This window comes from Podarcis erhardii, assembly GCF_964252035.2.
Source record: "Podarcis erhardii genome assembly, chromosome: 7".
In the NCBI taxonomy this organism is placed as follows: Eukaryota; Metazoa; Chordata; class Lepidosauria; order Squamata; family Lacertidae; genus Podarcis; species Podarcis erhardii.
This window is the reverse complement of record NC_138511.1, coordinates 17,110,029-17,134,698: the sequence shown is the minus strand read 5'-3', so window position 1 is coordinate 17,134,698 and position 24,670 is coordinate 17,110,029. Positions and strand designations below refer to the sequence as shown.

Sequence of the window (24,670 nt, the reverse complement as noted above, 5' to 3'; positions counted from 1 at the left end):
TTTTAAATCACACCAAAAAGAAAAGATCTCTCCACCTTAGCTCTCCGGTCCTTGCTTTAAATCTTTTGTAGGTAAGGGGGGTGCGGACTTCCCTTTAGCACATCCCCCGGTCGTATCGAATTCAAAGGTAAAAAATTTTAAAGTCCAAATTCCATTCTACTCACAGGTTAATTCAAGTCCGAATTTCAGGGAAAAAAGTCAGCGCTCTCCGGCCATGGCTCGCGGCTTCGCTCCACTGCAGTAGCGGTCTACTCACAGCACCACGCCACTCTCCGTACCCTCTCCGTAGCCTTTAAAAAGGCTCTTCGTGGGTCGGGGGGCGCTTAAGGTGCCCACCGAGTCACCAAGTCCGCAGGCTTCCGCACCTGCGGTTTCTGAGGGTCCCCGCGTCGCCGTCGCGGTAGGACCCGTCCCCAGCGGAGCCGATTCCCTCCGGAGCTCAGAGGGAATCCACCATTAGCCGATTGCGCTAACCCGGAAGGTTACTCCAGTCCTTTTCAAACAGTTCTTCATGCTGGTTTCATATTTTCCCTATCAGCTTTGCCATTTCTACATATTCAGTCATTTTTATCTGCCATTCTTCCAAAGTTGGAAGTTCCTTCTGCTTCCATTTCTGGGCTAAAAGTGTCCTTGCAGCCATGATAGCATACATAAACATATTTAAGTCTACTTTTGGAATTTCTTCTCCCACAATATCCAATAGAAAAGCCTCCTTTTTAAAATGAAAGTATATTTAAAGATATTTTGCAATTGATTGTATATCATGTCCCAGTAGGCTTTAACTTTACTGCACCCCCACCACATATGGAATAAGTTCCCTTCCTTCTCCTTGCATTTCCAGCATGCCTTATTTTGAGCTCTATACGTTTTAGCAAGTTTAGTTGGCATCAATTACCATCTATACATCATCTTCATTAAATTTTCCTTAAGTGCCATATATGCAGTAAATTTAATTGTTTTTGTCCATAATCTTTCCCACTTATCTAATTCAATATTATGACCCAAATCTTGAGCCCATTTAATCATAACTGACTTAACTTCTTCATCCTTTGTATGCCATTCTAATAATAACTTATACATTTTTGACAATGATTTTCTTTTTGCTGTTTAGCAACTCTGTCTCTAGTTTTGATTTAGTGTTACCAAAACCATTTTTCTCACTATCTTCCTTAAATACATCTTGGAATTGATGGCACTGCAACCAGTCTGATAGCTTACCTCTTATCTCTTCAAATGACTTTAGCTTCAGTTTGTTATCAACTTCCATTAGCAAGTCTTTGTATGTAGCCCAATCACTTAACATATTTTTCTTTTTTTACTGCAAAGGCTGCCAGTGGTGAAAGCCACCACGGAGTTTTCCATTCTAATAATGTTTATATCTGTTCCAGACCTCATAAATTAATTTTCTTATAGTGTGGTTTAAGAAACCTCTATGTACTTGTCATAACACAAATAAGCATGCCAGCCGAATCTGTTATCAAAACCTTCTAAATCCAATACATCCCTATTGTCCAAAAGCATCCAAAAAGCATTTAAAAATTCAGCCATCATGGACCAGATCAGCAGCACCACAGCGAAGAGACTAGCCAAGAACTTCATGATGTCTCCACATTGGTCAATGGAGAGGAAGAGCTTCTCCTTTGGTCTGTTCTGTCCTGGGTGATGTCATTAGCTCTCTTTATATAGCCTTTCCTCCCCGAGAAAGGAAGAATCTGGGTTTATGCCCAGCCATTCAGCTAGTTTATTTTATCAGTGTGAGAAATGATGAAACATTTTGCCTTTTCATTTTTATTCATGTTGCTTTTCCATTCAAGGCTGCAGCTGCTAAAAACAACCTCAGATAGAACGTTGCTTTTCTTCACATGGGCTTCAAGGCCGTAGGGCTAGATAACTTTAGACAGTAGATTAACAGGCATCAGCAAATATAGAACTTTCTGACACCTGCTGGTGGTCAGGATGTGGGTGTGATAAGTAGACAAGCAACAGCAAAGCAGAGAGTTCAATTCACACTTATCTCCAGGTATTTTTGCTTGGCTTAGCAAATAATTGCATAGGGATATAGACCAAATAAAGGGACACGGGTGGCGCTGTGGGTTAAACCACAGAGCCTAGGACTTGACGATCAGAAGGTCGGCAGTTCGATCCCCCGTAATGGGGTGAGCTCCCATTGCTCGGTCCCTGCTCCTGCCAACCTAGCAGTTCGAAAGCACATCAAAGTGCAAGTAGATAAATAGGTACCGCTCCGGTGGGAAGGTAAGCGGCGTTTCCGTGCGCTGCTCTGGTTCGCCAGAAGTGGCTTAGTCATGCTGACCACATGAACCAGAAGCTGTACGCCAGGTCCCTCGGCCAATAAAGCGAGATGAGCGCCACAACCCCAGAGTTGGCCACAACTGGATCTAATGGTCAGGGGTCACTTTACCTTTACCTATAGACCAAATAAGGGCAGGGTAATTAGGTAATCATGATGGGCTGTAAACCTTGTGGTACCCCAGCCAATGGGGAGACAAGGGAGGGAACCTGCACTTCGAGTAATAGGGAATATATGTTTATGCTTTGTCAATTTTGGGTGTGTCTACTTTGGACACCCGCTCTTGCAATAACGTTTTGCAATCAATAATCTCTTTGCTGCTTCACCAATTTTGTTCAGATTTTATTTTGAGGGTCTCAGACCAGGGCCAGATTTAGGTTTGATGAGGCCCTAAGCTATGAAGGTAATGGGGCCCTTTATATGTCCAGCTGTCCTTTGTCAACAACAAATTGTCACTGTTTTTGTTGTTGAATATATGCTATATGGTAATTTATGGACCTAATAGGTATCTAAAGCCATTTGCACATAACAAATAGGAGCCTACACAACACAAAACACTGTTGCTGTATGTAGATTTTATTTTATTTTTTTATCTTAGATTTTGGAAATGGACATCCAAGTTATTTTTTTAATTTTTTTGAAGGCCCCGAAGAGAGTGGGGCCCTAAGCTGTAGCTTGTTTAGCTTATTTGTAAATCCGGCATTGTCTCAGACCCACTTCAAACTATCAGGAACAAGGCCACAAGCTTGCCTTCAAGCTCTGAGATAAACCTTGATTTTCTACTGAAAAGACAGCCCAGTTTTATCTACCTACTGTGCAGTCCTAAGCATAGCATAGTGGGGTCCTTTTCTCAAACCATTTATGCCAAGTGATTTTTGGGAGGGGTGTGTGTGACAAGAGGAGGCTTTGCTGTGTATTTCAGGGTTTGTTTTGTTCCCAGCAGGTTACGACTACTGGATGCCTCTAACTTTTCGTGATGGTGCTATTACTTGCCCGTGGCACTTGTACTCAATAATCCATAAATGTAAAAAGGAAAAATGGTTCTAGTCCATTTTTCAGGTTGTGTTCATTGACTTTGCAACAGCACCTCCTCACCACTGATTTAGAAGCCAAGCAAGTGCTTTGGTCATGATGCACACACACATCTGTTAATTTCAACAGGTCTCCTCTGAACAGAGGTAATATTGGATACAAGTGAATTTCAATGTATAGCACTGGTCTTTATGGAGCTTGAAGCAATCTCTGTCTGATTAACACATGTGCAACTGATACCGGGTTCAATTCTGGATCTGCACAACAGGAAAGTCAAGAAATCTTCTTTCTTGTAGTTTGGAACCGTTGCTCTGTGTCCGCTTCTCTGGAGCAGCAGAAAACAACCTTTCTCCCTCCTCTATGTGACATCCTCAAATATATAAAAGGATGTCACATAGAGGAGGGAGAAAGGTTGTTTTCTGCTGTTCTAGAGAAGCGGACACGGAGCAATGGTTCCCAACTACAAGAAAGAAGATTCCACCTAAACATTAGGAAGAACTTCCTGACAGTAAGAGCTGTTCGACAGTGGAATCTGCTGCCAAGGAGTGTGGTGGAGTCTCCTTCTTTGGAGGTCTTTAAGCAGAGGCTTGACAGCCATATGTCAGGAGTGCTCTGATGGTGTTTCCTGCTTGGCAGGGGGTTGGACTCGATGGCCCTTGTGGTCTCTTCCAGCTCTATGATTCTATGATAGTGCAGGAGAATCTTTGAGTTGGTTTCGGGGAGTTGAGCAACTTCCCTACAAGGAAAGGTTGCCTTGACACTTCCAATGTTTGTCCTCTTTGGATGTACATGAATTGTAGTGTAATGAGAGGGGGAGCTTCTGGGGCACCGCAGCTATGAAATCCAATAGAAGGCAAGAGGCAGGAGCGCCAGATTTTAGCATGGCACAGGGCGCCACTGAAATCTCAAGCACCAAGGTCTGTCACTGTGTGCAGTTGCATGCATGCCTCTCTCTGTGTGTGTCCACAGTCCACATGCATGACTTGAGCAGGCCCTCCAGTTTGCAAAGGTGCTTACAGGCCTCACAGTATGCTTGTGAAACATGGACCTCTTAAAAACGCCATCTCCAACTCCTCGAAAGATTCCATCAACAGTGTCTCCCAAAAAGTTTATACATCACTTGGGAAGACCGGCGAACTAATGCCAGCGTACTGGAAAGAAGCAAAGATCACCAGTGTTGAAGCGATGAGTCTTCAACATCCACTTTTGTGATGGCCTGGGATTCCGATTCAGAGGCTGAACCAGAGGAATCCCAGCCTGCACAGGAGTCCCCGCCTCCAGGGCCGGCTGAACTGGGGCAAGGCCTAGATGCTGAAGAGCCTGCACCTGTGGCAGAGCACCAGGAGCTGGCCCCAGGTGAAACCCTTCTGGCCCCAGAGGGGCTTGAGGACTCAGTGGCTACAGGTGAGCCTCCTCCAGGGCCCAGTAACCCTTCGGCCTCTCCTGATCTGCAGAGGCTTAGGGCAGAGAGGCGAAGGGAACTGGTTGCTCCCAGGAGGAGTGCTCGCCTTAAGGCCAGAGGAGGCGGGGCTCCTGGGGGCCGGGACCGCCCCTGGCCTTAGAAGAGGATAAAAGCCCAGTCAGCCCGGTCCCAGGTTGCGGGAGCAACGTCGTTGTTGGCTTTGGACCTTCCTGTGTTCCTGATCCCTGCTTGGCCTCCTGTTCCTGACCATCCAGTGCTCCTGTTCCCTGCTCGGCCTCCTGTTCCTGACCATCCGGTGCTCCTGTTCCCTGCTCGGCCTCCTGTTCCTGACCATCCGGTGTTCCTGTTCCCTGCTCGGCCTCCTGTTTCAGCGTTCCTGTTCCCCGCCCGGCTCTCCACCTCGGACCTCGCCCCTCTTCGTGTGGACTCAGACTACGCTCACGGTACCTTTCCCCCGGGTCCAGCACAACTTTGTTGGACTGGTCATGTTGTGCGCATGCCTGGTTATTGTCTTCCAAAGCAACTGCTCTATTCCAAACTTAAAAATGGAAAGCATAATGCTGGTGGACAACAAAAGAGGTTCAAAGACTCTCTCAATCTAAAAAAAAAAAAAAGTAGTATAAACACAGACAATTGGGAAACACTGACCTGCAAGGGCTCCAATTGGAGAACAGCTTTTACCATGGGCTTTGAAGACGTTCAAACTCAGGATGAAAGGGAGAAACGTGCTAAGAGGAAGGCACACTTGGCAAACCCTCACCATGATCAACTCCCACCCAGAAGCCTATGTCCCCACTGTGGAAGTGTAGCACCCTGCTTGTGGTTAACGCTTAGCTGGAATGAAATATTCAACGCAGCAATAGAGAAATTAAAATAATAATTTATTTGTCAGACAAATAAATGAGAGGCACAGTGGTATATGGTTACCAAGCTCTGGCCTGCCCTCCTGCCATTATGGCCACCACTTATATTTCCTTAACCCAGCCCCCTTGCTCCTCCTGTGGCTGCCTCTGTCCAATCAGCCTGGTTGAAATTCCTATTGGCTGTTTGCTAGAACCAATCACAAAAGATACACCCATTTCCTTTTGCCTTTTATGGGAAATAAAAGCTATATATTCTTCTATCTATAAATGACAAATAAGTAGTCATATATCTTACATTTGTCTCAACAAGGAACCTTAATTACCAGCTCACCTCTTGCCCTCCTTGCCCTATTGCCCTCCAAAACAGATGGATATTAGTTTTAAATTTTTATCTTAAACAGATGTCAAGGATCTTGAGTTCACATCATCATTGAAAGATCTCCTTCTTTTGAAGGTCTTTAAACAAAGGCTTGACAACCATATGTGTGCTCTAATGATGTTTCCTGCTTGGCAGGGGGGCTGGGCTGGTGGCTGACTTAATTTCAGGATAGTTACAACTCTTACAACTATATGAAATAAGAATCCATCATTTCTTAAATCCTTTGCATAATTACATTTAAGCCAATATATTTCATACATTATCATAGGTAGCTTTTTAGAAGAATAAACCTTCTCAAAGTAAAAAGGAAGGTTTACAGCCTCAAAATAAAAATAGGAAGAAGCCTCTTCTTCTGTTTACACCCCCCCTTCTCCAGCCAAGCCAGTTGCTTTTTCCATTTGCTCTTGACCTTTTAACCTTAGGAAAATATGGCTCAAGTTTAATGGGAGGCACATGGTTTTATTTTACTATTTACCAACTCTTAATTATGTTTTTCTCTGCTTTTTTTATATTCTGTAATATGTAGGGTCAGTGTAACCTTGGCTCTCAGCCTGTAATTCCCTTTTTACGACTTTGAGAATTGTTTTCTGCTATAAATCAGGGGGCCCCCTTGTCCAGGAGGATAAACATCTTGCCAAAGTACTTAGGCAACTGGTCTTCTGCCTGGCATAAAACATTTGAAAATCTTTAAGCTCATTTTAAAATACTGGCCCTGATCAAAATATAAGCTTTGATAAAAATGCAGGCTATGATTAGATGCCTCAGAAGGATGTGTGGATCCAGAACTGGCCTCCACAGTCACTTACGGGCTCACTGTTAAGACCGTGTTTATGGTAAGGTTACCAGGTTGTTTTTAAATGAATCCGGGGACACTTTTCAACTTCCTACTAAATAGATGGATTTTGTCAGGGGACTGATTTGTAAATCCGGGGACTGTCCCGGGAAAGGGGAACATCTGGTAACCTTAGTTTATAGAAGACAATCTTACTCGACTACGAGTGATCACCAAAGAAGAAGTTTCATGGGTCCCAGGGCCCTCAAGGGACCAGGATTATCTGCTCTGCATAACCCTGGAGAATCGCTGCCAGTCATGCGTTGATAGTACAGAGCTAGATGGGCCCAACATTCAATTCTCTGACTCAGGGCAAGGCAGATTCCTACACTCCTTTTTGAAAATATGATTATTGGAGGCCTCCATCTTTTTAATAGCCTCTTTTTACATTTCCTCCTCTTAATAGGGACAGGACAGCAGTGGTTCTGTGCTAAGCCTAACTTTATGGGTTGTAATGTCCTTTTTCTAATTAGAAAAGCAGCACAAATGCAAAACAATTCTGCCATCAGCCAGCGGAGAGGGATTTGGAGCCTGTTGTGTTGCATCCGTTAGCTCTTCCCCACGCAATTCGAGCCACGCACCTCCTCACTTGCAAAGCCTCCTTGGACCATGGCATGACTTGTTCCTTGATGCACTTTAGCAAGGCCTTCGTCAGCGACTCGGGCCTGGAGCATGTCATACACGGTCTCTTTTTCAGGAACAGAAACCCTAAAAGACTGGGAGAATATACAGTATGTACATTCCCCTGTACTTCATCCAAAACCTGCACCTTGTGTTCAGAATGCGCCATTGTTGGTAGGAATGAGATTCTGTTGGCACCTCTGCTCAGAAGCTCTGCACTGCCTGCCGATTTGCTACCAGACCAATGTGTTACTATAAAGCCCTAAACTGCTTGGGACTAGTTTACTTGTGGGATCGCCTTCCCCCATAAGCACCCACTTTGACTGCTTCAATTATCAGAACCGGCACTCTTACAGGCGCCACATCTTACTTATTCTACACTTGCAAGATACCGTTTTACAAAGCGTGGCAGCACCTACACTTCGGAACTCCCCGCCTGTTGATAGTAGGGAGGTACCTTTGCTGTGTTTTTTTCAGCACCTGCTTAAAACACCTCTATATCTGTAGCTCAGTGGCCAAGCAATTGCTTTGCATGCAGAAGGTCACAGATGAAACTGGCCTCCTGACCTTTTTTTGGGGGGATCTCCCCTTTTTGCCTCCCTTGCAAATCCAGAGTGAAGACACACAGGTAGGCCTGGGGTCCCGCACCAATGGAATCCTGAGCCTTCCGCACGTGACCAAGGCAGACGGAGGGACATACACCAGTGTCAGGTGTTGGACTTTGACAGCCCCAGTATCGTAGAGCTGGAGAAGAAGGTGACCATCTATGTCAACTGTGAGTGCCCCGTGGACTGCTGGGGGAGGGGTCAACAGGGCCTCGTACTGGGAGACAGGTTGGTGGGGGACGACGGCAGTGAAACCTGTTAGCAAAGTCACTCAAATAGCACAGAGTCCAGAGAGAGGAGTAATCCTGACAACACCTTAGAGAAGGAGTAAAAATGGTGTAGAATTTGAGGAGAATGTACATAGCAGGGAGATGTACAACCAAACATACAGAGGATAAACTTCCTCCAAACTACACAGCCAACCAGGGCACTCGCTGCTTCACAGAAGATCCCTGGCATCTCCGGGTAGGGGCTGGCGATGTCTCCTGTCTGAAACCATGCAGAATCACGGCTCATCTGTGTAGACAATATTGAACCTGGTGGGGCAATGGTTTGGCACAGAAGACTGCAGCTTTGCACAGCCCTGAGAACAGCCTCTGCAACTTCTGTTCCAGAGGCTCACAGCATGTACAGATTAAAAGGTAAAGGTAAAAGGCCCCTGGATGGTTAAGTCCAGTCAAAGGCGACCATGGATTTGCAGCTTTCAGGCCGAGGGAGTTGTGGCGTTAGCTTTCTGGGTCATGTGGCCAGCATGATTAAACTGCTTCTGGCGCAATGGGACACCGTGATGGAAGCCAGAGCACACGGAAACGTTTACCTTCCCGCCACAGTGGTACATATTTATGTATTTGCACTGGTGTGCTTTCTAACTGCTAGGTTGGCAGGAGCTGGGACAGAGCAACAGGAGCTCATCCCGTCATGGGGATTCGAACCGCCAACCTTCTGATCGGCAAGCCCAAGAGGCTCTGTGGTTTAGACCACAGCGCCACCTATGTCCCTAAAATAGATTAGTACCCACCAGTGTTGAGGGGGGAATCAGCACAAAATGGGAACTACCGTATTTAGCAGCTGATAAGTCCTCTCGCCCTTTGTGCTGATTGGAGCCAATCCGAGTGAAAGGAGGCGAGTCGGTCACTGGTGATCGGCTCCTAGGGTCACTTTGAAGAAGGTCCGTGGGAAGAACATGGAGCTATTTTTGTATTGCTCTAAAGCAGTGTTTCCCAAACTTGGGTCTTCAGCTGCTTTTGGACAACAACTCCCATCATCCCTAGCTAGCAAGATCAGTGGTCAGGGGTGATGGTATTGCAGTCCAAAAGCAGCTGAAGACCTACGATTGGGGAACACTGCTCTAAAGCTAAGCCTTTGGTAACTTTGAAAACTCAAGGTGCTTCAGTAGCACGTTCTGCCGCAGACAATAGGAAAACACAGCTTAAGCCGCTCCAAAAGCAGATATTGGAGCCCTCCAAATCACTTGCCCAGCTACGATCCCAGAAAACGGCAGATCTAGCTGAAAGGCAACACATGGGAGATCTGCATTGATAGTTGCAATGCATCCTGAATTCTTATTATTGCATAAAATGGTTGTATAATCTTAGAAGTGGGTGTGGCTGTGTCATAAAGGAAGCCTGCCCCTCTGAATTTGCTATTGCCCTACTGGTGCCCATGTACCCAAGCTCTCCCACGCCACCGGAAACATGCTGAGCGGATGCTGAGATTTCATGGCATATCATCCCACCTGCCTCTCTCTCTCTCTCTCTCTCTCCTCTGGCAAGAACTGCCAGGTAGAAACTAGAGAAGGGCTGTGGCTCACTAACAGAGCACCCGCCTTGCAAGCAGAAGGTCCCAGGTTCAAGTCCAGGAAGGGCTGGGAGAGAGACTCCCTGTTTGGATTGCTGCCAGACAGTGGAAGCAGGGAAGAGCTCTCTAACCAGTGAACATAATAAAACTGAAGATGCAGCTAAAACCTTAGGAGAAGCATCTCTTATGGCTCCAAGAGGGCAGTAGCTTAGTGAAAAAGCACCAGTTTTGCATGAAGAAGGTCCCAGGTTCAATCCCCAGGTAGGTTTGGAAAACTGCCCTCTCTCTCTGAACCCTTGGAGAGCCACTGCCGGTCAGTGTGGACAATACTGGCTTAGGTGGTCCAATAGTTTGACCGGGCTAATTAGAGGCTGCCTAAATTCCTAGATTTAAAAACAAAACAAGAGCCATGCAAGTAATGAGATTCTTATTAAGTTAGCTCCACATGTACTAGCAAGTTCTCGTGTAAACAGAATAGAAAAAAGGCTGGGTATTTTGGGAGGAGGGGAAGCTTCTCCTGCTGCTGGCCCTGTGAGCCTCTCAGATGTTGCTGAACTACAACTCCCATCATCCATGACCACTGGGCCCAGGTTGCTGGGAATGATGGGAGCTAGAGTCCAGCAATAAAAGGAAGGCCACAAGTCCTCCATTCACGGCAACTTGCAATAATATTATTTATTTAGTATTTATACCCCGCCCATCTGGCTGGGTTTCCTCAGCGACTCTGGGCGGCTCCAAACAGAATAATAAAACACAATACAGCATTAAACATTTAAAACTTCCCTAAAGAGGGCTGCCTTCAGATGTCTTTTAAAAGTAAGATAGCTGCTTATTGCCTTGACATCTGATGGGAGGGCGGTCCACAGGGCAGGCGCTACCACCGAGAAGGCCCTCTGCCTGGTTCCCTGTAACCTCACTTCTCGCAGGGAGGGAACCCCCAGAAAGCCCTCGGCGCTGGACCTCAGTGTCCGGGCTGAACGATGGGGGTGGAGACGCTCCTTCAGGTATACAAGGCAGGGAGGAGGAACCTGCAGCCCTCGAGATGTTGCTGGACTACAAATGCCATCACCCAACTGATTGTTGGCCCTCGCTGGCTGCAAATGACAGGGATGGGAGTTCAACAGCATGTGGAAAGCCATAACCTCCCTCTTCTCTGCTTTAGGCAGAGCAAATGCCCTAAAGGAGAAATAAATGTCTCTCTGTGCCTCGTTCTATACATGCACTGTTCCACCTTCACGACATTTTTTAAAAAATGGGAGAACAAAGCCAACTCAACACTTTGGGCAAACCTTTCTTGTATCACAGGGCAGAGTTCAGGTGATTTTCAAGCACAGGCTGATATTAACAGATTCCCCCCCTCCCAACCCACGATCACCTTTGAAAACAGACATTTTGCAATCAGATATAAATGGTCCAAGATAGGCAACTGGTCTAGAGTTCTTGCAGAGGTGACAGCCATGTTGGCTGTTGAGCACCTCACAACAGCTGGAAGGCCACAGATACCTGACAATAATACATACAGTGGTACCTCAGGTTAAGTCCTTAATTCGTTCCGGAGGGCTGTACTTAACCTGAAACTGTTCTTAACCTGAAGCACCACTTTAGCTAATGGGGCCTCCTGCTGCTGCCGCACCGCTGCTGCACGATTTCTGTTCTCAGTCTGAAGCAAAGTTCTTAACCTGAAGCACTATTTCTAGGTTAGCGGAGTGTGTAACCTGAAGCGTATGTAACCTGAAGCGTATGTAACCCGAGGTACCACTGTATTGCTAAGAGGGAGGGAACCAGATGCATGAGCAGAGCTCTAAAACAGGGTTACCCAAACTTCCTCCAGCTGTTTTGGGACTGCAACGCTCACCATCCCTACCTAGCAGGACCAGTGGTCAGGGATGATGGGAACTGAGGTCCCCAAACAGCTGGAGACCCAAGTTTGGGAAAACCTGCTCTAAAACAAGAAGACTAAAAATAAAATGATCCTTGGATCCCAACCCAGCAGTTCTTAAGACACGTGTGGGTAAGCTGAATGCCCTCCACCCCAGCTGCAACTGAACTCCCATCAGCCTCAGCAGGCACTGCCAGTGATGATGGAAGTTGTCATACAGAAAGATCTCAAGGACCAACGATTCTCTGACTCTTTAAGAAAGCCCATTAACTCTTCCCACAAAAGCAGGTGCTACTGCTGAGGCCTTGAATGCTGATGGGACTAGGTTTTTTAGTAACTGGGGAGAGGGGAAGAGGCCCAATTAATTTCTAGGTCCACCCCCAAAGAAGAAACATGATTTAGAGCCACAGTTTGGGCGCCGAGGTGATGACGAGCCGTTGGAAATGTTTCGCTGGAGACGCCGGCTGATGTTAGGGCCTGGTAAGATCGTAATAAGCAAGGCACCCTGATCGTACGGAAAAGAGAGGGGGCTTATCTCAAAAGCTCACCCACCCACCCAGCCCTTAAGAAAATGATACTTAAATTTTATTTGAGTCCGTTTACTATACAAAGAGGTTAACAGTTCTCTACAGACAACTTTGGTCTTTCTGCGCTCAGCCAATTAAAACGCCGCGAAGAGACCCCATTGATGGGCTCAGGAGTCGGGGCAGGTGACCAAAACCACCTGACCAGGCAAGGAGGAAAGAGGTGTGGGCATTCTGTGGAGGTGGGGGGTAAGGGGGAGCGAGGCAAGGGGAAAGGGGGGGAGAAGAGAAAACATATCCAACTATGTCAGCTCCCACCCCACCCAATACCAATCCCCATGCCCCCTCGAAAGGCAGAGCGTCAAACCATTGTGCCTGGTCCTTCCAAACTAGATGGCAACCACTTTAAAGGGAGATACATTGTCAGTTATAAATACAGCATTTTCGGGGTGGGGGGGGGTGTTAAAAAGGAAGCAGGTAGGCGCCTGAAGGCTCTACATTAATGCTCCACATGTTGGAGAGACGAGTTCAAGCAATGGGCCAACAGCTTAGCCTGAACTAGGTGGATGGGGTTGTTTGGAAGTGGGGTCCTGCGGTTGGGTGCAAACCCAGAGTCCTTTCATTTTTTTAAATACATAATTGGAAGGAATGTTTAGCTGGCAGGCTGGAGGCCGCAAGGCAAGCGAGGACCACGTCAGGCCGCCCGCCCGCCAGAGACGATCCGCTAGGTGGATGAGGCTTCCGGGGTTTTCCGTCCCGCCGGGGTATCCGAGGCCAGAGGTGGATCTGCGTTGGGGTTCTCACACGGCGCTCAGAGCCTGGTGAGGAGGAAAAGGGAAACGAGGATAATCAACAGGATGGCGCGACCCTCATTTAGGGCTTTCCATGGCCGCATCCACAACACTGTGATACCACTTTAAGCAGCCATGGCTTCCCCCAGAGAATTCCTGGAACTGTAGTTTGTTAGGGGTCCAGGGAGTTGATAGGAGACCCCCTGTTCCCCTCCAGGAATTACAGTTCCCAGAGTTTCATAACCAATCCTTCTTCAAAGGAAACTCTGGGAATTGTAGCTCTGAAAGGGGAATAAAGGTAAAGGGACCCCTGACCATTAGGTCCAGTCGTGGCCGACTCTGGGGTTCCGGCGCTCATCTCGCTTTATTGGCCGAGGGAGCCGGTGTACAGTTTCCGGGTCATGTGGCCAGCATGACTAAGCCGCTTCTGGCGAACCAGAGCAGTGCACGGAAACGCCGCTTACCTTCCCACCGGAGTGGGAAGGTATTTATCTACTTGCACTTGACGTGCTTTTGAACTGCTAGGTTGGCAGGAGCAGGGACCGAGCAACGGGAGCTCACCCCATCGTGGGGATTTGAACCGCCGACCTTCTGATCGGCAAGTACTAGGCTCTGTGGTTTAACTCACAGCGCCACCTGTGTTCCTAGAAGGGGAATAGCGGTCTCCTAACAACTCTCAGCATCCTTAACGAACTACAGATCCCAGAATGCTTTGGGGTGGGGGTGGGGAAATGTGACTACTTAAAAGTGGTATCACAGTGCAGTAATTTTTAGGTCTTGCCTTCTTTCTGTGATGGCAAGTAGTCTTAAAACTGTTTCTAATATTGTGTTTTAATGTTGGGATCCGCCCTGGGACCTTGGGTGAATGACAATTATTATCATTATTAACAGTAATAATTTAGATGTACACTGGAACTTCTGGTTACGTACTTAATTTGTTCCGGAGGTCTGTTCTTAAGCTGAAACTGTTCTTAACCTGAGGTACCACTTAAGCTAATGGGGCCTTCCACTGCTGCTGCCACCCCGTGATTTCTGTTCTCATCCTGAAGCAAAGTTCTTAACCTGAGGTACTATTTCTGGGTTAGCGGAGTCTGTAACCTGAAGCATATGTAACCCGAGGTACCACTGTATGGTGTGATTGTGGCTTTTCCTGGAGAAATGGTGAATTGGAGGCAGCAATGCTTCTGAATACCAGCTGCTTCCCCCCACCCCAAAGAAAACTTCACTTTGTAAGGACAGCATCTCAGCCCCGGTGATTTACCTTTCGTGCAAATTCAGGCAGGACAAAGGCTGCCCGGTGGACATCCGAGTTGTAATACTTAAGATTCATTGCTTCCACTTCCTTCTGGGACAACTGTTGGACAGGGTCCCTGAAATTAGTGTTCTGCAGGAAGAATAAAAATTGGATTTATTTGCAGGAACATCCCTGTTTGCGTCCACAAGGGGGCAGAAATGGGGGGGGGCCTTACTGATGCATAAGTATCCTAATCCCCGCATCAATGGCATGTTGTCTGTATTGCACCCACCCTACTCTTTCTTGCCAAAGGAGCTCAAGGTTCTCCATCTCCTCGTTTTACCCTTATTTATTGCATTTATAGCCCAAGGAGCTCAAGGGAGTGTATACGCATCTCCTCTGCCCCCTTCACAATGACCCTGTGAGGTAGGAGTGGCCAAGAGGCAGTAGCACAGGAAAGAGGTGTGGATTGGAGAGAGTCATGACAGCCGGACAGAAGTCCCTGGGGGACTGCACGCAACCCGGATTTACAGTGGTACCTTGGTACTCAAACAACTTGGAACCCAAAACTGCAAACCCAGAAGTAAGTGTTCCAGTTTGCGAACATTTTTCGGAAGCCGAACGTGCTTGTGCTCCGTTTTGAGTGTTACGCTTCCAATTTAAGTGCCACACTTATGTTTTGTGTGTTATGCTGAGGTCTGTCTGCTTTTGCTATTTATTTTGTGTTTTTGCGGCTCTTTTGGTTTCGTTTTTGTGACTGTGTGGAACCCAGTTCAGCTACTGATTGTGTGACTGCAGTACATCGCTTATTGCTTTCATTTTATGGATCGATGGTCTCGTTAGTAAAAGTCATGTTGAATTGCTGTTTTAGGTGTTGTTTTCAAAAGTCTGGAATGGATTAATCCGTTTTGCATTACTTTCTATGGGAAAAGACGCCTTGGTTTTGGAATGCTTTGGTTTTGGAACGGACTTCCGGAACGGATTATGTTTGGGAACCAAGGTACCACTGTACTTAGGAACCAAGGTACCACTGCCCAGTGACATTGATGGAAAAGACTGATTCACGCCCGTAAGTTTCAATGCTCTGCAAAGGGCTTGCTCCGGCATGCAAGCCTCTGCTCCCCAAGCCCTGACTGACAGAAAGAAGCGGCAATATCCCTTACTGAATTCTTGCTGCAGAGCATGAAGCCGATCTGTCCGCTGGGGTAGGTCGGGATGGTGCAGTAGGCGTACTCGACCACGGGGAACAGCGACTTGCAGAACTGGCGCATCTCCTTAATGAGGTCCAGGTGCAGCCACTGGCATTCGCCTGGCAGAGAGACAAATGTGGAGAGGGGCGTTATCAAAGCCTTCCTGGGTAGCTGGGGGAAAGAAGAGCTGGTATTTGGTTAGCCAAGAATCTGGGGCCCTTCCACCTCTCAGGAACTAGGGGGCAGTCTTCCAAAGAACTAGATCTGAGCTGGACCACCCAGAAACCTGAAAGGGAGTTCCACTGCACATGTGCCACCACTGAGAAGGCCCTACATTATTTTTTTGGCTGTTGCAGCAACCCTGATACGCTGTGTTAAATGCAGCATGGTATTTCAATTTGTACTTTTATACCTTGCTTCATTTCTTACATATTTCATTTTTGCTGTGTATGTATGTATGTATTTGGTTGGTTTTCAGCTTAAAATTTTACAGTCACATATCCAACATACAACATAGAAACAAGATTCCAAAGAATCTCCCCTTTGTGGGTCCTGTTGTTAATCATTTCCTCCTGCATCTTCTACAACAATCCAAATCTTTTACCTCTCCATTGTGTCCAAAATTCACCATTAAACTACAAGTGTTATTCCAACCCTACTAACGATTTTAACTGTATACAATGGTTTTCAAGATAAATTAGAAATTTCCCCCATTACTTATTAAAATGGATGTGTTAGTTTGAACTGCAATAGAATGAAAAATAATACAGGAAGAAATACAAACACAATTAAAACCCAATACGAGTATTTACTGTGGGCGTGCTGCAGACCACCTGAATGAAGCTCATGGACCTACCTGAGTAGGGGGACCCCTGATCTTGGGGGCACCAGGCTTTCCATCCCTGCTTTTTTTTTTATTTTTTTAAAGGAGGGGTGGGGGGAAACCCAACAGTGCTCAGTGCCTCCAACTGGTCATCAGCACACAGGCTATTTCGGCTGTCCCTCACCTTGGCAGCATAGAATGCCATCTTCCCGCAGAGCTGTCTTCATCAGCTGGTAGTAGGATTCTTTGAAGAGGCTTTCTGCAGGACCTGGAGAGGAAGGAACAGCACCAGGGAGGGTTCAGTATGAAAATAAAGGTAAAAGGTAAAGGGACCCCTGACCATTAGGTCCAGTTGTGGACGACTCTGGGGTTGCGACGCTCATCTCGCTTTATTGGCCGAGGGAGCCGGCGTACAGCTTCCGGGTCATGTGGCCAGCATGACTAAGCCGCTTCTGGCAAACCAGAGCAACGCACGGAAACGCCTTTGCCTTCCCGCCAGAGCGGTACCTATTTATCTACTTGCACTTTGAGGTGCTTTCGAACTGATAGGTTAGCAGGAGCAGGGACCGAACAATGGGAGCTCACCCCATTGCAGGGATTCGAACCGCCGACCTTCTGATCAGCGAGCCCTAGGCTTTGTGGTTTAACCCACAGCGCCACCCACGTCCCGCCAGTATGAAAATACCTGGGAGGTATTTCTGGGATCGCTCGGATCACACCCTGCAAAACTGCATTCATCCATTTATATTCACCCTATCTGCAAGCCACACCTTTGAGGGCAAACCTCCCGCCACACAAAGCAGTTCGAAAGCGCATGAAAGTGCAAGTAGATAAATAGGTACCGCTCCGGTGGGAAGGTAAACGGCATTTCCGTGCGCTGCTCTGGTTTTGCCAGAAGTGGCTTAGTCATGCTGGCCACATGACCTGGAAAAACTGTCTGCAGACAAACGCTGGCTCCCTCAGCCAGTAAAGCGAGATGAGCGCCGCAACCCCAGAGTCGTCCGCGACTGGACCTAATGGTCAGGGGTCCCTTTGCCTTTACCTTTAATCAGAGTGTCTGAATTTGCTTCTCCTCTTCTCTTTTTCTTTTGAGCCAAAAGCATTTACCGTATTTTTCGCCCTATAGGGCGCACCGGCCCATAGGGCGCACTTATTTTTTTTTGGGGGGGGGGAAATCCCCACGAGCCCCAAAGGGCAAAGAAGCCATGACAGCCTCGGGGCTGGGGGGCTGGGAGCGAAGGCGAGGTTGCGCAACCTCGCCATCACTCTCGGAGCTTGCGGGGATGTGGGGGGGGAAGCCCAAGCTTCCCCCGACCCCAGCCCCCAGAACAGGCTGCTGTCTGCAAGCCTTGGGAGCTTGGTGGGAACTCCCGCGGGCTCCCAAGGCTTGCGGATAGCTTCCTGAAGCCTGGAGAGTGAGAGGGGTCGGTGCGCACCAACACCTCTCGCTCTCCAGGCTTCAGCGAAAGCCTGCATTTGCCCCATAGGACGCACACACATCTCCCCTTCATTTTTGGAGGGGAAAAAGTGCGTCCTATAGGGCGAAAAATACGGCATATACAGTGGTACCTCTGGTTACGTACTTAATTTGTTCTGGAGGTCCGTTCTTAAACTGAAACTGTTCTTAACCTGAAGCACCACTTTAGCTAATGGGGCCTCCTGCTGCTGCCGCGCTGCCAAAGCATGATTTCTGTTCTCATCCTGAAGCAAAATTCTTAACCCGAGGTACTATTTCTGGGTTAGCGGAGTCTGTAACCTGAAGCGTATGTAACCTGAGGTACCACTGTACTGCTTAATATTACCAAAAAAACAAAAAACCACCTGAAAGACAACAGCGGCAGCAACAGGGGCAGTTCCCACAAGTATCCAAACCAATCCGTGTTGCAAAGAGAACGTCAAAAATGTCTAGGCAACACAATGACCATACATACCTACATAATAGACAATCTTTCAGAGACTTTGAGACTAAATATTTCATTTTGGACTTGTTATGGTTTGTAGGAATTCTATAAAGATTGTCCATTACGTATGTATATGGTCATCGTGTGGCCTAGGAGTTCCCACAAAGAAGGATTCAGGGATTTTTGGAACTGGCAGAGAAAGCTTTCCGGCAGACCGCAGTGATTTGCTGGGTGCATAAGGCGGTCTCTCATGTCAACTGCTCCTGAGCTGTATAAGGACTTCAAACACCTTGAAAGTGACCTGGAAGTGGACTGGGTGATGGTGCTAATCCCAGAAGTCATTTGCCCCCACAAGCCACTTAGGTGTGCGATCTGTACAAGCTGCAGCCTCCAGGTCAACCCCAAGAATGCATGCCCCAGCATGTACATAAGATTCACGATCCAATCACAGTCGCTGGTCAAGATCCCCGACGCCCTCTGCACTCACCCATGGGGTCGGAAGAGTCTGTGATTATCACATCAAAAGCCTCCTGGTTCTGCTTCATGAATTCGAAGCCGTCTCCAACATGCAAGGTGAGTTTCGGGCTGGAATATCCCACGGCCATTCCTGGGAGGTACTTCTTAGATGCTTGGATCACATCCTGCCCCCCCCCCCCAAGAAAGAGAAAGAAAAAGTTTTGTCTATTTACTCGCCCAATTGATAAACCACACATATAGATGGCAAACCTCCCACCAAGTCCTAGGTGTACAGTAAGAAAAACAAACAAAATAATAAATTAATAAACGCGCCCGAGTTTGCTTTCTTCCTCCTCCTTCCCTATCCCCTTTTCCTTTTGTGCTAAGACTCCAAGCTGAGATTCCATGAGCTTCGGTTGGATGAAGAACAGGATTTTAGGCAGGGAAATTGCTTTAAATAAATAACAGTAATAAATTACTAAAACCACTGGAATAAATAAATCACTAGAAACCACACTTGGGTCCTATCTGCACGATACATTCTAGGCCGCATCATACCACTTTAAACAGTCATGGCTTCTCCCAAAGAATCCTGGGAACTGTAGTTTGTGAAAGGTGCAGAGAGTTGTTAGGAGACTCCTATTCTGATCGGAGAGCCAAATCAGGACCACAGGGAACAGAGAGGGAGGTTTCGGGGCTGCTGAGGAGAATCCAGAAGAATGAAGAGATGTTTGGGGATTTAAAGAAATCCCAAACCAAAGTGGTTCAGCTTATCTCCTCCCATTGAGGCAATGTGCCTTGCATCTCTAAGGAATGTTGGCTGTAGAAGTAACCGGCCCTGGGATGGGGAGGAAAGGCTCAGCTGGCCGGCTTTGCATTTTTGGAGGAACTCTGAACACAAACGTTCCTGTTAGGGACTGCACTGCAGCATTTTTAAAATTATTATTTAGACATACATACAGTGGTACCTCGGGTTAAGAACTTAATTCGTTCTGGAGGTCTGTTCTTAACCTGAAACTGTTCTTAACCTGAGGTACCACTTTAGCTAATGGGGCCTCCCGCTGCCACCGCACGATTTCTGTTCGCATCCTGAAGCAAAGTTCTTAACCCGAGGTACTATTTCTGGGTTAGCAGAGTCTGTAACCTGAAGTGTCTGTAACCCGAGGTACCACTGTACATACATACATACATAACAATAATGTACATACACTTACAGAAAAAAAAAAGAAAAGGCAAAGGAAAAAGAAAAATACATAAAATAGGTAAACACCCATGTGACTTCCCTCTGCCAGTGCTCGTCATCTTTATTACTTTATAGTTCTTATTTGCATTGCAATTCATGTATCTCCACCTTACTTCTCTTATTAAACTGTTAATTTTTTCTAGGTCAACTTTACAACTTAGTCTAAACATATCAGCATGCTATCTTCAGAGAAGTGTGTACTCATATATTCTTCAAACCATATCCATTGTGACCTTAATTTCTGATTTGCACTGCAGCATTTTGTTGCAGGTGCTACCTGTGCAAACCTGCCACCCCTACCCCCAATTTGGATTCCTGCCGACTTTGCCCTGGCAAGATTTCATTAGCATGATGCAAAATGCATTTTTCTCTCTCTGCCTCATCTTGCAAAAAACCCCAAAAAACTTCCAAGGTTGGGTGGAGGAGGAGGTGGTACTCGCCCCGCCCCCTCTTTGAGTTCAGTCTGTAGAGCATGAATGAGACTCTTAAATCTCAGGGTTGAGGGCTTGAGCCCCACGCTGGGCAAAAAGATTCCTGCCCTGCAGGTGGTTTGACAAGATAAGCTGCATAGTTTCCTTCAGTCCTATAATTCTTCACAACTAGAGGACAAGGAAGTAGGTCTTTAATAAGGAAGGCGGTTAAGAAATCATAGCCCCGGGGAAAGGATAGGTTGATAATTGCTTTTATCCTGTCAAAGAGCTCTGAAATGTACCAGGCAACAAGACAGTCAACGCCCTCAGAGCTTGGGCAAGAGGAAAGAAATTAGGCTAATAACACAGAAACTTTGGCTTGCAGCCACCGAAGCCTTAGGCCGATTGAAATTTATGAGCCCAAGTTAGTCATCTTCATTTATTTATTTCAACGGGTCTACTGGCTCCATGGGAAGGTGGTGGACTCTCCCCCTTCCTTGGAGGTTTTTAAGCAGAGGTTGGGTGGCCATCTGTCATGGATGCTCTAGCAGTGATTCCTGCATTGCAGAGGGTTGGACTAGATGACCGTCAGGGTCCCTTCCAATGCTACAATTCTATCAAACCTAACCTTGGCTCTCACCCATTGTGAGCTCTTGAGGTCAAATCCTTCTAAATTTTCTGTTACTGGTTTCCCATCGCCCCACCCCGCTGCCGGAGGACCTCTTGGAAACTCCCAGGGGTCTTGGCGGACCACTGGCCACCAATTTACTGGTCAACCAAACAGACCCCCTTGTTGCAGCAATCATAAATGTGTCGTGGGAGATGCCGTGCAATTTTAAATTGCACGTCGTGGACTGCAGGCTGAGGATCACAGTTTGGGGGAATCCCATTTGACAGGCAACGATCCATAAGCAGAACTAACTTTGTTACCTCGTCAATTTCGCACTGTATTACGGACTCCACGGAGGGGTGCTTGACCACTTCCCGCAAGACTCCTCCATCGCCGCCCCCAATGATGAGCACCTGTGTAGTGGAGACGGCACGGTTACTTTGCTCTGAGAACGCCCACCCATTCATCCCCCTAGACGAGGGCCGTGTTCCCTTTCGGGGGCCACATGCCAGAAGCAAACGTGGGTGGAGCAACGAATGCGAATTTTACCTTTGGACAGTAGGCTAGTTTCCCCACTCTACTCACACGCCCCTCTCTGCCCTCCATCCAAACAAGCAAGAGGCATAGTCACGGTCCAAGGACAAGGACATATTCCAGCTAGGCAAAAACATGGAAGGAGGGTGCAAAGCAGAGAGGGTGTGGCTGAGGAGGATGTGTGGTCAGAGATTCTTTAGTTGAGATTCCTGCATTGCAGGGGGTTGGAGGAGATGATCCTCAGGCTTCCTTTCAACTCTACAATTCTATGAATCTAGGATCCCCACCCCTGACCAACTGCAGCCTTCCCTTCTGTCGTTACATGGTCATTAACCTAAGCAATGAAACCTGCCCTTACCCCTTTCTGTACTTTACAATATTCTACATCTTTACTTCTTAAGTTAGATTACCTACCACCCACTCTCAAAGCAACTTACAGTTGAACTATGAATATATGTAACCATAGGACACGGGAGGCACTGTGGTCTAAACCACTGAGCCTCTTGGGCTTGCCGATCAGGAGGTCGGCGGTTCAAATCCCCATAAAGGGGTGAGCTCCTGTTGCTCTGTCCCAGCTCCTGCCAACCTAGCAGTTCGAAAGCACGCCAGTGCAAGTAGATAAATAGGTACCAGTCCGGCGGGAAGGTAAACGGCGTTTCTGTGCGCTCTGGCTTCCGTTACGGTGTCCCGTTGCACCAGAAGCGGTTTAGCCCTGCTGGCCACATGACCGGGAAAGCTGTCTGTGGACCAACGCTGGCTCCCTCGGCCTGAAAGCGAGATGCGCGCCGCAACCCCATAGTCGCCTTTGTCTGGGCTTAAAGGTCCTTTACCTTTACATGTAACCCTAAAAGCTAATGGCTGCCCAATAAAAATTAACAAAGGGTTGGATCCAGTGCTAGCCCTGTGCACAGCAGACTCACTGAAGTCAATGGACGTGACTAAATTGGGCCCATTAATTTCAGCAGGTCTGCTCTCCAGTAGGACTTAGTTGGAGACAGGTCAAAGAATCAAATGTGGCAAAATATGCAGGTAACCCCGCCGCAAAAAAACCCCACGGGTGCTGGCCTAGAGGACCTGATGCAGCAAAGTTCTTCACAGGATCATGTCCAGAGATGGATCCCCCAGGAGGATGACAGTACGAGGCTTACCTTCTGTGGGTTTGGGTGACTGCACAAGGGAAGGTTAGCGATCATTTCCTGGTACGAAAACTCGTCCCTTTCTGTGCACTGGATAACGCCATCGAGAACCAAGACGTTCCCGTATGTTTTGCTAGAGGAAGAAGAGAGCAGGGGAAATGATGGGTCTGAATAGCAGGGCAAAGGTGTACGGTCTCCAAAATATGCCCCTTTAAGTCCCTGAACACCAACGTTGCAGAGCTCCAGGGACAATACCTGGATGGCCACAAGTTCCCCATCCTTGAAGTAGGCCATCAGTTGCCTTCACTGTCCCTAAGGTGCCTTTAATGCAAGGACAGGGACCTCTGGCCATGCTGGCTGAGGCTGGTGAGAACTGGGAATCTAACAACCTATAGAGGTGCAAAGGGTCCCTGTTCCTGAACGAGGCCATCACTTGCCTTTCCTGTCCCAAGTTACCTCCATCATAAATCTGACCATCACTTGACTTCACTGTCCCTAAGGTGCCTTTAAGGCAAAGACAGGGACTGCTGTCTGGGGCTTGTGAGAACTTGAACAACGTACAGGGACACAAAGGGCCCCTGTTCCTCAACTAGGCCATCACTTGCCTTCACTGCCCCTAGCTACCCCCAAAATAACTCTGCCTTCTTTTTTTTTTAAATACAGAAGCAGATGAAGATACAGCCCTCCAGATGTTGTTGATCTACAGATCCCATCATCCCTAACAGCTGGCTAGAGCCCAATAGCACCTGCCTTGCATACAAAGAGCCCCAAAGGGCTCCAAGTAGGGCTGGGGAAGACTCCTGCCTCTGAATCCCAACAATGCCGCTGCCAGTCAGTGCAGGTAACGCTGACCTAGATGGACCAGTTGTCAAATTCCAAGGCAGCACCTGCTGCCACCAGCCAGGAAGGAGTCACCTTGAGTGAGAGGCAGAGCTTAGAGCAGCGTTTCTCAAACCTGGGTCTCCATCTACAACTCCCATCACTCTTACTGTAGCAGGACCAGTGATGAGGGATGATGGCAGCTGCAGTCCGACAACAGCTGGGGACCAGAGTTTGAGAAACACATGTGGAGGGTGTCCCACTGAGACTCAGGTTCAAATGCCCCACTTGGCCACAAAAGCTCAATGGGGGGAGCTCGGGGGGAGCCAAACAATGAGATCTTTTTCTGGGGGTGGGTGGATGGGTGGGAAGACTCCTTGGACAAAAAGGTGGGCTGTATGAACGCCACCCAAGGGCAGCCCCGCCCTGTGCTTTTGACAGGATCGGGGCAGCGCACCCGTGCACGCCATCCTCACGTGCTCAATCCCCGCATCCTGGCCTTTCTCCCGCACCCTTACCTCCTGAAGACCAGGATCTCTTGGAAGGGCGACCGCTGGTGATGCAGGACCTCCTGGACTTGCAGAGAGAGGGCCTGCCCGGGCCAGAGGCTGCACGTCTCGCGGAACCAGCCCTCTTGGATGACGGCTGCTGGGGCTGCCGCCTCCTCCTCCACCTCCCCTCCCGCTGCTGCTGCCCTCCTTCCTCCTCCTTCTCTTCCTCCCAGGCCAAGCTCCATGGCCGGCCGAACTGGGCAAGGCGAAGCGGCTGCCCCTCCGCTCCGCCTCGCCTCCGCAAGCGCAGGCCACCTGTGCACGCCTCAGCCGAACCGGCGCAGCGGCGGCTTCAAGGGAGGCGCGCCCAAGCGCGGCGCCGACCAATGAGGAGCCGCGTCCGCGGGGCCGGCGGAGGCAGCGGCAGCCTCTGGTTGGCTGCGGGCGGAGAGGGTTCGACGGGGAGGCGAGGCGAGCGAGCAAGGTAGGGTGCGCTCGCGGGGCGGGCGGGCCACGTGGGGCGCTGGGCGTTCCTTGCGCGTGAGAGCGAGATAGAGACGTCGCGGAGCAGCTGCGGTAGGGAGGGCGATGCGGGCTCCTGATTGGCTGGAAGGAGGGGAAGGCTGAAGCCTCTCTCCACGTGGCTCTTCAGCAAGGGCAAGTGAGGCCACGTTGCATCTTCAATCCATGTGCACGGGGTGGCTTTTTTTTTGCATTTGAGCAAGTCCATTAAACTCCGCGGGGCTTCTTCAAAGGTTCTTTAAGTGCC

The 24,670-nt window shown here is 48.2% G+C and overlaps 1 protein-coding gene across 1 annotated transcript; it reads right to left on the bottom strand.

Annotated features, from left to right (window-relative positions):
- Nucleotides 1-12,322: 12,322 nt before the first annotated feature.
- On the bottom strand, nt 12,323-24,233 carry SRM (spermidine synthase). The gene is made up of 8 exons (XM_081871289.1): nt 23,929-24,233; nt 22,604-22,724; nt 21,242-21,334; nt 18,690-18,843; nt 16,486-16,569; nt 15,452-15,597; nt 14,316-14,438; nt 12,323-13,081 (listed from the first exon to the last, which is right to left on the bottom strand). Exons 1-8 carry the CDS (start codon nt 24,144-24,146, stop codon nt 13,064-13,066), a joined length of 957 nt encoding a protein of 318 aa, XP_081727415.1. The 5' UTR covers nt 24,147-24,233; the 3' UTR covers nt 12,323-13,063.
- Nucleotides 24,234-24,670: the final 437 nt, after the last annotated feature.